Source organism: Mytilus californianus, unplaced genomic scaffold, assembly GCF_021869535.1.
Source record: "Mytilus californianus isolate M0D057914Y unplaced genomic scaffold, xbMytCali1.0.p SCAF_1, whole genome shotgun sequence".
NCBI classification, from domain to species: Eukaryota; Metazoa; Mollusca; class Bivalvia; order Mytilida; family Mytilidae; genus Mytilus; species Mytilus californianus.
Window position 1 is genome coordinate 31576734 of NW_026262581.1, and position 13991 is coordinate 31590724.

The 13991-nt window shown below is 32.7% G+C and overlaps 1 protein-coding gene across 1 annotated transcript in view; it reads right to left on the reverse strand.

The window, feature by feature from the left end:
* LOC127718562 (plexin-B1-like) overlaps window positions 1-13991 on the reverse strand; it is an 81245-nt gene that overhangs the window by 13189 nt on the left and 54065 nt on the right. The window contains exons 19-21 of the mRNA XM_052224630.1: window positions 6494-6697; window positions 2782-2952; window positions 1798-2023 (exon numbers count right to left, since the gene is read on the reverse strand). Coding sequence (XP_052080590.1) covers window positions 1798-2023; window positions 2782-2952; window positions 6494-6697 — 601 coding nt within the window. The remainder of the gene's footprint in view (window positions 1-1797; window positions 2024-2781; window positions 2953-6493; window positions 6698-13991) is intronic.

Below are 13991 nucleotides of genomic sequence, written 5' to 3' on the forward strand. Positions count from 1 at the left end.
AGTTTACAGATAAAAAAAAACTACTGAACAGTCCGAACATCAACTGAAAAGATCTGTATTGACTGCATGCACATTATCTGAAAAGAACTGAATTTACCGCAGTGGATACGTATTTAAGTTGTATGAAAAACTGAAAATAACTTAACAATTTATTGTTCAGTCCTTTCAGTTCTGTTTAGATCAAAATGACCGTTTCAGATCAAAATTGGTTTACTAGTATCATGAGCATTACGTCCTCAAAACATAATCTTATATTCTGAATGTTACTTATAGATGGAATTGTAAATCTCTTGGAACATTTGATCTCAATCTTAGCTTTAAGTCGGGTTGTGTCAAATTCACAAGTTTTGTGAAAAAAAGTTTAGCATTTTTTTTTCTGGCAATGATTTTTTTTGGATATAATTCTTTTCAATGCTCTTAACTTCGTAGTTGATTTGAATTTCGAACTGTTTTGATTCGAACACCACTCAAGGGTTTTTAAATAAAAGAAAAAGGCGTCCGCTAAAAATAGTTTTACGCCTCGTATCCATAATGAATTTTTAGCTACATTTTAACTTATTCTTCCAATGAAACTATCTTAAAGTGAAACAAAAAGAGTTAACCATTCGTTAACCATGGAATCGATGCCAGTCTTTATCTGCTTATACTTCATAGGTACATACTACATTCAAATCTTATTGTGGGCGATACTTTTTTGTCACATGCAAGCAAAATGTTAAGCTCTGTGCATGTCAGAATACCTATACATCAGCTTTTAAAGAAGGGAGTCCATTAGACGTGTTCGAATCAAGCATTAAAAGTTATTTCGGGTGCGAGTAAGAAATATGATATGTATTTTTTCCCATGTTTACAAGCCCTTCAACATATGTATTGTATTTTACGTTTTTAAATATTGTAGCTTCGAGCATCACCGAAGAGATAATAATTGTCGAAAAGCACATCTGGTGAACTAAAAAGATACCGTTAATGTAATTTTTCCATGTTTGTCCAATTTATGTCAAACAAGAAAAAGACAAACGGACAGAAAACAGTCAGCTAAACACCCCGCAGAAAAAGTTAAGACACACGAACCCAAACCAGATACAGGAGGTAAACAGAGGTATTTCAGAAACTTAAGCAATTATTGCTTTACTAGTGGCATCAATCGTTTTGTCCATGGCTAGTGACAATCCTGTGCTAAGTCGCTTTAGAAAATTACACCATCGAAGAAAACAAGACAGGGTTATGTGTACAAATGTAACATATACATGTTCATTATCATACAGATATACCATAACGGTCATTGCAACCATGATGTCGTCATTCAAACTGTCTCAGAAATGTCTTCAACTTCACAATTCAATAGATACCTTGTGTCTTTGCAGCAACCTCATCTCAAGGAAATCGTGATACGTAACGTAAACCTTGGAATAAAGTGTCAACTGCGAAATATTCACTTCATATTTCTGCAGATGCTGTTAGATAGAAATGTAATGGTTACAGTGGGATAATGGTAGTCTGCTCTCGTCTTGGAAATTTTAGTTCTTAATCGACGCTCATTGTAAGATAAACTTTATATTAAAAATATATGAACATCACAAACGCTTACATCACAAACAGCTACAATAATCCATGTAAAAGGGTCATTCTACTTTAGTTTCTTGTGTAATTGTAATTTGGTCATTTAGAATATTTACACTTTAGATTCCAAATATAGGTATTCATAATTGATCAACAAATTTGCATTAAAATACACATTTTTATATGCCTAATTACACATTGCAATTTCCCTTTTAGATTATTAACATTTATCAGTACCTTCTCTGCTAGCTTTTCGTACCATTTCTTCGCGTGTCATTAGTTCCATTTTGAATTCCTTGATAGCTTTTTTCTTTTTCTTTCTTAATACAAGAACAGCAAGTATGCCAATGATAACAGCAATAAGTAATGCAGCGGCTAACACACCAACTATAATAGCTAATATTTTTACGTCTTCCTGGTACTGTAAGTCGCCAATATAAACCTTTATCCTACCAACCTCAACCTGTAAAACTTTCATAACTTATGCTACATCCTAGAGAAACAAAGAGAGCTATTTGAAAAAGAAAACAATACCATAGCCGCGTCTAGACCTACTTTACCGCGTATAATTGCACCACATCAAATACAAACTAATTCCCATTAATAATATAGTCACGAAAACCTGTACTAATTGTCCTTATACAAGAAATGGTTTAATTTCAAGCTACATGCTAACAGGAAGTGGCGGGACGGTAGATTTAAAAAATTTGTTCGTGCTTCAATTCAACACTTTCAAGCTCCAGACCAAATATCAAATTGTTCACTTGCATATATAGAAGACACAATAATTTTTTCGTTCACAATGAGCATTTTAAAATTTCAAACTATCGGCAAAAATGTAGCTGCTCTGCAATGAAAGCTTTCACTCTACACCAAATTTTATCAAGCTGCAGACCAAATATTAAATCATTTCCATTCATAGTGGCCAAACTTTGACGGACGAACGAACACAATGATGGAATGACGGACGGAGTCGAGTACTTACTGGACCTACTTTCGGCGTTGGTGACACATGTAATAAAATACAATAAACAAACAGATCATGAATACAATCAATATTTGAAAGGAACGAAAACAGAGATGAATTGCTACACACATTCCATACATATTGCATTTACAATTGATCTACAAGCTTCAAATATAGGTAAATTTTTACTGATGCCTCTAAGTTTACATACTAATATGTCTAATATTGAACAGTCTAGTCTCATCTATACTTACAATTACATGAACTGTATTTACTTCTGACTTATTTGTTCGAGGAACGTTTTTTGGTGGAAAACAATTAATATAAGTCATTGTTATGTCAGATTCAGATATGAGGCATTTTCCGTCCAAACCAACTTGTATGTTGTAATCTCCGATTCCAGCTCCATTTAAGATATTTTTACCCTATAAGGAAAGATCATAATAAAAAGATAGCATTAAAAAATAATTACTGAGATATGATTTATATGAACTTGTTTTGATTCAAACGTGAACCCTTGGAATTGAAATCCACAAGGAAACAAAAGAAGTGTATTTTAAACATAAACTTCATCGAAACGAGTTTTGTTACATTGGTTACATTGAAACACCGTGATTTCTAAGTAAAATAATATCCAATAAGTTTACAAGTGTGATTAATTCTGTAATTGTCATAAAACAGTAAGTGTTGTCAAGTCGTTGTCTATGACGTTGAATTATAGGAAGCAAGAAAGAGTAGAAATAGTTATAGTTCCTTGAGTTTTTTACTTTATTTACACCATAATTCAATTGTATTCTAGAGACGATATAATCCATGAATTCAAATACTGACAAATATGCACGAACAACAGTAAGCACATTCTTTTTAGGTTCTTTTCGTTCATATAGCTCTTCAACTGTTTCGGTTCTTATACATATTTGGCTTTCAGCGTTCCTGATGAAGGTAAATTCAGAAGAGCGATTCGTACACAGTAACTTCATAAATTGTTGTTTTAATTTTTTTCGTGAATTAATGGGTGGTTCAATTACCCGTTGAATACTTTTTTATATTTGAATTCCTAATTTGTTTATTCAATGTAAAAACAAATTCAGTAATTATCAACTTAACACATTTGGTGAAGACAAAGGATTAACTAGTTTAATGTTTCCACACAAGAATTTGCGTTTATGATTTTCGTTGATAGAGCTTTTAGCAATGACTTGGGTTTGTAAATTTATATCATTATATATTGGATCATCTTATTATAAATCAAAACAAAATTTGACACATCTTGTCATGCGTTTACATTAGTTGGTGTTGTCTGTTGTAATCTTTTTACAAATCATAATACACAGGTGGCAATACAATATGCAAAGTTCTAAATTATCACAAGACTTAATTAAGCTGTGAATCACTATATTATAACATTACAGTAATTAGCAGAGATCTGCTATCAAAACATAATTCTCCAAATAACAAACAACAAAAAGATACGACATAAGACAACCACCGAATAGGTCCTTTACAGTCACATGGATAAGAAATGGGTTTATACTAGTTTTAATTTTAGAACTCTTTGTGTCTACTTCTGATTTTAGTCTAAGTTATGTAATGGAATCGTTGAATAAAATAATTTCACATGGTAATTAGAGTTACAATTTAAATATGCACGTCTGTCTTCTATATTGCAATACGCAGCAAATTTGATTAGCGAAGTATTTAGTATAGCAAATTGAGGAAAGAAAAAAAAAGAAGTATCCGCCTATGACGATACACGTTAGTCTGACATATGGTCATTACTATTAATCTTAAAGGTTACAACATTGTATGAAGTAAGTATCCTAATTTTTACTAGGTATAACTTATAACGATATTTGCATATTTGACTTGGACTGACTTCCAGATTTTACCGCGATATGTTCATGGAAGTGTATGACGCATTCGGAACAGAATGTTCAGCAAATTGTTTCCTCATATAGCAATTTAAGGTAGATTAACTATGTACCGCCATCTTGGATTGTAAAATATCAGATCACAATTGGTCTAGTTCTTTGCCTAAATCTGAAAATTTGAGACAGATTGGAAATTATGTGTTAGACTGTTTGTAGGAATAATGAAAAATAAGTGATTTATTGCATTATTTAGACTGATTTATCAAATACCAAATTTGGTGTTTGTTCTAATCAAATTATAAACTTAGCCATTTTAGGGGAGATAACTCAAATAGTAAATTTATTTATAAAGGAATGTTATAAAAATTTTCATTTTTTTACTTGAGGTTGGTGGCACCATTTTTTCTCTCTTTATTTTCTTAAAGCTTTTTAAAAAAGTATCTTTTCATAATTTATTTCAAAATTCTATCTCATAGATCTTTTTTTAGTCACAAAAAATTGTTTTTTCATGAACAATCTATGCAATTTTGGGCAATTTTGCACTACTTGTAGCTTGAAAAATAGCACGGTGACCCATACCTTTTATTATATTTTTGATAAAAGCATGTTAAAATCTACATTTTGGCAAAGTATAAGAAAATGCTTTCTAAGGAATTATATACCAATGATCTACCTTAACCGCCCATTTCGCAGAAATATGTATAGTATTGAGATTTAGTTGCAATCTATAATAAAAATTACGGGCTTTTGCTCTTGAATTTCTATTAAACTATTGAAATGCATCCATTTTATTCCAAACTAGATTGAGGTAATGACCTGAGGCTTGATATATATGGAGCCTTTCGTTAAAATGTCACATTCTCTTAGAAATATTGATTTCTCTGACATTAGAGTACACGAAGGACAACTTATATTCAAAGATAAAAACCCAACCATATTCAAGTGGTTCAAACTTGGAAATGGTTTTGAGGAGCTTTAAATCAGGCAAAAAAATGTACAATTTTTTAGGCATGTCTTGAAAAGTCATAATTTAAATCGTGTATTAATAATAACTAATTATATTGAATAATATAATTATATGAGCAAAAGTCTTATCCAAAAAAAGTCTACGACAGAATGTCCTACATGAAGATACTGATGTAGGGAAAATACAATTTTCAGTAACGCTTTGGCTCTTCAAAAAAAAAGTTTTTTTTTCAAATTTTATGTGTAAAATAGCCATTTCAGGTCGGTCAATATAACAATTAGGAGATGTGGTAAGATTTCCTATCAGACAACTTTACACAATAGTTCAAATAAAGTGGATATAAGCAATTATAGGCAACAATATGAGTAAAACCCATACCGTATAATATGTCAATTCTGTAACTAACATTTCCACATCCAATTCATATATCATACAATAAGCCCGATTTTGTCAGATTTGAAAAATTTCACTGTCTTCGTCAATAAATGGGTGAGATAATGTCTTTGTTTTTGGTGTGATTTTTGTCATTCAGAATAAAATAAGTTGTAACAAAAGTGTTAGAAAAAGACATTTTTGGTGGAAAATGATTAGATTGGTATCATTTTAAACTAAGGTAACCACTCATTTGATAAATATAAAATTTATAATCATTGAAAAACTGCCATACTGAAAAAGTTGGAGTGGTCCCTTATTTTCATAATAATTATTAACAGAGATTTTTAAAAAGGTATGATATAATTTTGTAAGTTCAGAAGCACTGATTTCTGAACTGTTAATACCTCCTGGTACGAAAATATTTAAATATGTATTTATTTGTACCAATATTCCAAAATGGCCCATTAGTCGAAAATACACTGACAACGCCATGGCTTAAAAAGAAAAAAAAGACGAACAGACTAACAGACTAACAACAGTACACAAAATACAACATAGAAGTTAAATGAACTTAATGGTTTACTTTTATAAATTGTTACTTGGATGGAGAGTTGTCTCATTGGCACTCATACCACATCTTCCTATATCTATTAAGTAAATGAAACTGACATACTATTATTTTATGAGAAATATACCATTCAGAAATTCATCATTAATTTTTTTTATGATGATTCGTGATTTTTCTATACGTACCTTGATTGTAATGGGAAATTCCTTGTCATAATCAACTACACCATCGAACCTTTCGAAAGAAGGATCATCAACATAATTAACTTTAAAAGCACGTGCTATTCCGTCAAAATTAACAATAACAGTTTGGACATTTGTCTGATTTAGTAATTTTTCAGGTGTTTGGCAAACAGCTTGCTTATCAGAAGGTACTTTACAAGGCTCATCCTGAAAAAAAAAGAAACTAAAAGTACAGATATGAATGTTTCCGATTTTCAACATTGTAACTTTGTATTTACGTCGAGTTTCTTAAAATTATATTGACCGGTGAAACGATTAAATAATGTAAATATCTATATATTAAAAATAGATAATAAAATGCATATAACTTGCAGATCGCTGTGAGCTTTTTTAACTTGAAGAAGTCCTTGCTGTGACTTTGAGACGAAGGAGTGCAATACAAGTGCGTAAAAGGGTGTTATTTTATTAAACTATATAACTGAATAATTTGACCTATTCATACATCCGTCTATTCATCCAATAATATATGGCATTCTGGTATTACTGGATGTCACTTGCATCTGTATTTTTAAAACAGCTGAACGTCATTAAAATATATCTAAGAAATCTTAGAAAACGTATTGAATCATTATTGTACATAAGTTTAACCTTTCCAAAAAGGTACGGAGTGCTTCTCAATATCATAAATAAACCTCAGCTTTTGTTTATGGGGTTCTTTTTTATGCATTTAATTTTCTATGTTCCGAGTTTTACACCTACATGTACAATGCTGAGGTTTTATACATGTGTGTTAGTTGTTATGGTGGTCTGTTTTAAAAAGTTCCGTTTAGACTCATACAAATAGTGCTTGTTAAACAAATTACTTTTAACAAATAAATATTTGATAATATTACATATGGTGTAGCATTTTACTTTTTTCATTAGTTATTACGATCAAGTGTTTCAAATGTAATTTCATGTATCTGAAGCCTTGTTTCTATTTTTATGTTCCTTGATGCTATGTTTCTATTAATATGTATATTGACAGTCAATATTACTGATCTTGCTAAACTAAGATCCGTATATAAGCCTTTCCGGTCCGAAATTACTCTATGTCATGACGACACACATAACAATCGAGGGAGAAGCGCAGCAGACGAAAATTATACAATTTTAATTCTTATTTGTTGTAAAAAAAAAAAAAAAATATGTTGTGTTTTTGTTTACAATAAAACAAGTTTATCTTATTTATTGATATTTTCAGTGGCATGTTATAATCTTGCAAAATACAATTTAAAAATACACAGAAAGAACATTGAAGTCCATTTTCCTGATACATAATTTACATAAGTAATATAAAAATTAAGGACTTTCACTGTCAATACGTTATATATGGACCTGTTAGATTATATTGACACTCGGATTTCGTCCTCGATCAATATGATCCGAACAGGTTCATATATAACGTATTGACCCCGTCCATAATTGATAAATAACATATCGGTCAGCATCGAGTAAACGAATTAGTGAACAGAAATATCATTTTCATATATTTTATGCAATAACTTATGATATGCTATAACACCCATGTATAGAAAACAATGTGAATAAAACTAATCGGGTTGTAATATCTTTTTCAAAGATGACGACGCATATGTTCCAATTGTCGTTATCACATTCCTCGAATGTGACTTACCGAATTAGACTTATCCCTTTGGTATCTATCGCCTCTCTAAACAGATTAAAGTTTGCAAAGGAAATGCGTTACACATGTTATAATAAATGCATCATTTTTTACTATCAGCATTATCCAACAATATGTGATCCTATAGCAACAAATTCATCGATCACGTCTCTAATACCCATACTATTACAACATCCATTTATAATTTTCTATCCCCTTCCTGACTTGTTCATAATTTTTTTTTGTAACTCATTCAAGCCAAAAGAAACTTAGCCACACAAATACGTAACCAATCAGAACTAACTGTTGCTAAGTAATAATTGCGAGATGGCGTGTATGTAAAGTAAAATAAGTCCAAAGACCGTTATATAAGTCGAATACATACCGGTCTTGCGACTAGTCATACACATTTAAAAACTGATGGTAGGAACGTATCGGACTTGGAGTATGATGTGGGCTTTTGTTCTGTTTTTATAAGACCTCACTTTAATTTGCAAATACAACAGCAATAAAAGCGCCGTTCATGTGCTATTTTGTTAAGTACACAATATTTCATAGACGGATAATAGGAATTACCAAAATATTGTATAGTACAACATAACAGTCCCACCAACACCAACCAATTCAGCCGAGAAATAGACGTACAAACAAGTTAAAAAATACAGGAATGTAATGTAGTTTTACCTGCGCACAAATCGCCCCCTTCATATGCCCACCTTAGCTATAAAACCAGGTTTTATTCGCCATTTTCTACATAAGAAAATGCCTGTACCAAGTAAGGAATATGACAGTTGTTATCCATTTGTTTGATGTGTTTGAGCTTTTGATTTTGCCATTTGATTACGGACTTTCCGTTTTGGATTTTACTGGGAGTTCGGTATTTTTGTTATTTTACTCTTTACTACAACCAAGTCGATGTCAGTTTCTTCCTAGAAGAAATTTTACTGCTGGTGGATTATTCCCCGAGGGCATCATTAACTTGGTAGCTTTATGCATGATGAATACAAATAATACAAAGAACAAACCGGCTAGGACGTCACCAGGGTTACCAAGGTCCTCTTCTGCTACACGGAACATTGTAGCATTTGATTTGTATGTTCCACGGAATATCCTTTGGGATACCCCTGATTTGACGTATGTTCAGCCAGAAGGTAATTACTACTTTAAAAATTCAGATGCTTTTCATAAATTAAATCCATGTTCCGTTAATATTTTCGACTGTTTAAAGACACCTCCTACAAGGGAATCAGCACCTATCATTTCTTCTTGTAGACATAAAAAAGGAAAAAGGAGCACGTGTAAGACATGTAATATGTTAATCACGACTCCTGATTTTACTTTATGTTGGTGAAACTCGACAAACTTTGCGTAAAAGGATGAATCAACATCTGATAATAAAGGTCCGCAATTCAGGGTTCTTTATAACCATTTTAATCAACCAGACCGTGATCCTTCTTTCATCATCAAGAAAATGTATCACCACACCAATAGCCCTATACTAAGTACTCCTTTCCGAAAAGATAGAAAAAATTTCTGGATAAGGAAACTAGGTACTGCAATGCCATATGGTTGCAATGATAACATCAAAGGAGTAGGAAATTTGTCAAGTCAAGTCCAGCCTGCAGTGATGTAAATGTAATGAGCTTACTTAATACTACTTTACGACACCAACGTAGTCATTATCATCGGCCTAATGTAAAGAAATCTTCCAAATCTAGATCGCCCTCTGGGAGCTTTGATGACCTCCTTTCACATCTTCATCGTCCGCTAGTGTTACACTACATTAGAACTTTTCTTTTTTCACAACCTTGGTGAAAATGCTTTAGAGATTATACACTTGACAAAGGATGCAAAAATACATTTTCTCCAATATACAGACTTGTCAGTATAAATTGTGATGTAGCTCTTTTCCGTCTTTTCAATCCAGTAAGATCGGACCTTTACATGAGTAAAAGAGGAAATACCTTTCTCTTCAGTTTACCAATAAAGGAATTGATGCAATCAACATCAGCAACGTTCTACATCATAAGGAGGTAACATCTAATATTCCACTTTATTTTCAAAATCAGTCTGTTCCTATTGATAATTCCCACAGTTACACCAAAACCATTGCACCCAAAGTATTTAAGTATAAACAAGCATTGCAGAACCTTGATTTATAACAATACCTAAAAAACCTCTGACATGTGAATGTTCCCACTCGCATTATATTTACAGCCCCTCTGGCCATGTTATTACTGGATCTAAACATAATACAACATGAACATCTCCGAAAGGAGATATCTCATGGTTCTAAGTTTAGAGAACCCCAACACATCAATTGGAACCATAACTTCAAATAATTATGGATTCCATTGAGGACTACGCCAGAGCATGGACTAAACGAGAAGTTGAACTGGACACTTTGTCAGAATGGGTCAAAACAATCAGGTCTCTGATAAAACGTCGCATTCATAAGTTGAAAAACTGACCAATGTCCGTTTTCAGAGACAAAGACGCTGTTAAATGTCTATCATCTCTTCACGATAAATATGTTGTTGTTCCTGCGGACAAAGCTTCAAATAATATTGTCTTTGTTTGTAAATCGTACTACTACGAGTGTCTTAATAAATGAGCACTCAGGTAATCCCACATACAAAAACATATCATTTGACAAGGATGGCGAATCATAAGTCCTTCATGGCTTCAATGAACATTACATTGAACAGCAAATCGGAGGACTTACCTTGTTTGTATTGGATACCCAAGTTTCACAAAATTCCGTACAAACAACGGTACATTGCCGGCTCATCTTCATGTTCGACTATAGAATTGTCCATTAGATTGACAAAACTTCTGTCCGCAGTGAAAGAGGGTCTTCAGAAATACAGTGAAACTGTTTACTAGCGTAGTAGTATTAACCATATGTGGATTCTTAAAAACTCTAAAGAACTTCTGAATAATTTTAAATCTTGATCTTTTTCTGAAATTAATAGTCAAAACTTTTGATTTTTCAACCCTGTATACCACCATTCCCCATGTGAAATTGAAAAATCGTCTAAAAGAAATAATCCACAATGCTTTTCACCATAAAAATGGTAGCATACGCTATAAATTTATTACTTTGGGATACCATACGGCATATTTTGTTAATAGTGAACAAAAAGGTAAAACATGCTACACAGAGGAACAAGTGATCAGTATACTGGAGTTTTTTTATTGACAACATATTTGTTGAATTTGGAAGTAGACTTTTTCAGCAAATTGTCGGCATTCCTATGGGAACGAACTGTGCGCCTCTCCTTGCCGACCTCTTCTTATTTTCATATGAGTCGGAGTTCCTTCAGACACTTGTCAAAAACAAGAAGATCGAAGAAGCCAGATCATTTAATTTCACATTCAGATATATTGATGATGTTCTTTCTATTAACAATCCAAACTTTTCTGATTGGATTCCATTAATATATCCCCCAGAACTAGAAATTAAAGAAACAACAGACACGGCTTTCTCCGTCCCATTTTTAGATTTATACCTCGAATTTGACATACGCGGTCATCTCAGTACCAGAATCTATAACAAACGAGACGATTTTAATTTTGAAATCATCAATTTCCCCCACCTTAGTAGCAATATACTAACTTCACATTTATATGGGATATATATTTCCCAATTTATTCGGTATTAAAGAGCTTGCAGCTGCTACTCAGACTTTGTAAAACGTCACCAGTGTCTGAGTAGAAAGTTAATGAACCAGGGTATGTCAAAGAACGTCTCGTCCTTTTTCTAAAAAAGTTCATCGGAAGGTACCAAGACCTTGTTGATAAATATTCCGTTTCAACTTCACAAAATAATACAAGATGGTCTTAAGGTATAAATTCTGGGTACTGACGTTATTTATCATCTTAATAACGTGTTATAGTATTCTTTTATTTGTCTTTATGAATATTACTTTTACTGTTTAGTCTATTTTTGGTGCTATGGTAAATTATCATCTTAATTAAAGAACCTTAGTGAGCGCGCTAACATACCCCACGTCCCCACATTGTCACTGGAGAAATAAAATAACTGTAAGAAAAAAAATTGTATAAGAAAAAAAAATTGAATCAAAATTTCCTGTCGATATGCACATCTACATAGTATGTCCTTATTATCTACAAAGTATCATGAAATTCCGTTGTGTGGTTTCAGAGGAGTTGCGATGACAAACTGTTGCAGAGGTATAATTAAGCAAATAAGTTCAAAGGGCGTAACTCCTAGAAAAAAAATTGAATCATAATTTCCTGTCGATATGCACATCTACCTAGTATGTCCTTATTATCTACAAAGTTTCATGAAATTCTGTTGTGTGGTTTCAGAGGAGTTGCGATGACAAACTGTTGCAGAGGTATATTGAAGCAAATAAGTTCAAAGGGGCGTAACTCCTAGAAAAAAAATTGAATCATAATTTCCTGTCGATATGCACATCTACGTAGTATGTCCTTATTATCTGAAAAGGTTTCATGAAATTCTATTATGTGGTTTGAGAGGAGTTGCGATGACAAAAGGTTGCAGTAGTATATTGGGCAAATAAGTTCAAAGGGGCGTAACTCCTGGAAAAAAAATTGAATCGTAATTTCCTGTCGATATGCACATCTACGTGATATGTCCTTATTATCTACAAAGTTTCATGAAATTTTGTTGTGTGGTTTCAGAGGAGTTGAGATGACAAACTGTTGCAGTAGTACATTAAAATAGATAAGTTCAAAGTGGCGTAACTCCTAGAAAAAAATTGAATCGTAATTTCCTGTCGATATGCACAACTACATAGTATGTCCTTATTATCTAAAAAGGTTTCGTGAAATTCTGTTGTGTGGTTTGAGAGGAGTTGCGATGACAAGAAACAGGACTGACGGAATGACGGATGGACGGACAGACGGACGGACGGACGGACAGACAGACGGACGGACGGACAGACGGACGGACGGACGGACGGACGGACGGGTCAAAAACATTATACCCTCCGCAACTCGTTGCGTGGGGTATAATAACGTGTTATAGTATTCTTTTATTTGTCCTTATGAATATTACTTTTACTGTTTAGTCTATTTTTGGTGGTATTCATTTGACGTGGCTCTGTACTTATACATCCCGTCATTGTGTTAATGGGCTATGGTAAATTTTTGTATTCTTGTCTTTCATTTTTGCCAATGTGCTTTGTATGTTTGCCTTTTTGTGTTCTTTGTTACATATTTGCTTTTTTTTTTATAGTGATTAAGATTATAACACAATTTTGACTGCTGTACCCCTATTTTTGACATTTTTACCTATTATGTCTGTTTGTTTTGTTCACACATCTTTGTAAAATAATGGAATTTTATGCGACCGTCATACAAGTGAGAGATTTATCTAGCTATAAAACCAGGTTTAATCCACCATTTTCTTCATAAGAAAATGCCTGTACCAAGTCAGGAATATGACAGTTGTTATCCATTCGTTTGATGTGTTTGAGCTTTTGATTTTGCCATTTGATTTCGGACTTTCCGTTTTGGATTTTCCTAGGAGTTCGGTATTTTTGTTATTTTACTTTTTTCTAGACAATAATTTGTAAAGGTAATGTACATATAGAAAACTTAAATTTACAGCGCAGGATAAGCGATAACTTAAAAAGGAAATAAAAGGCGGCACATAATGTGAAGTGCAGGGTACACATGTGCCCAAAACTACAGTAAAGAGCTACATGTTCTGATTTTTAGATATGATGTAAGGCCAGTGTACTGTTACACAACTTTTTATTCACTTAACTTTATTTGCGTACTGTGAATCCGATGATGCATTTTGTGGACAGTAAATGATGTTTAATTTTAAAATTGTTGTATGTT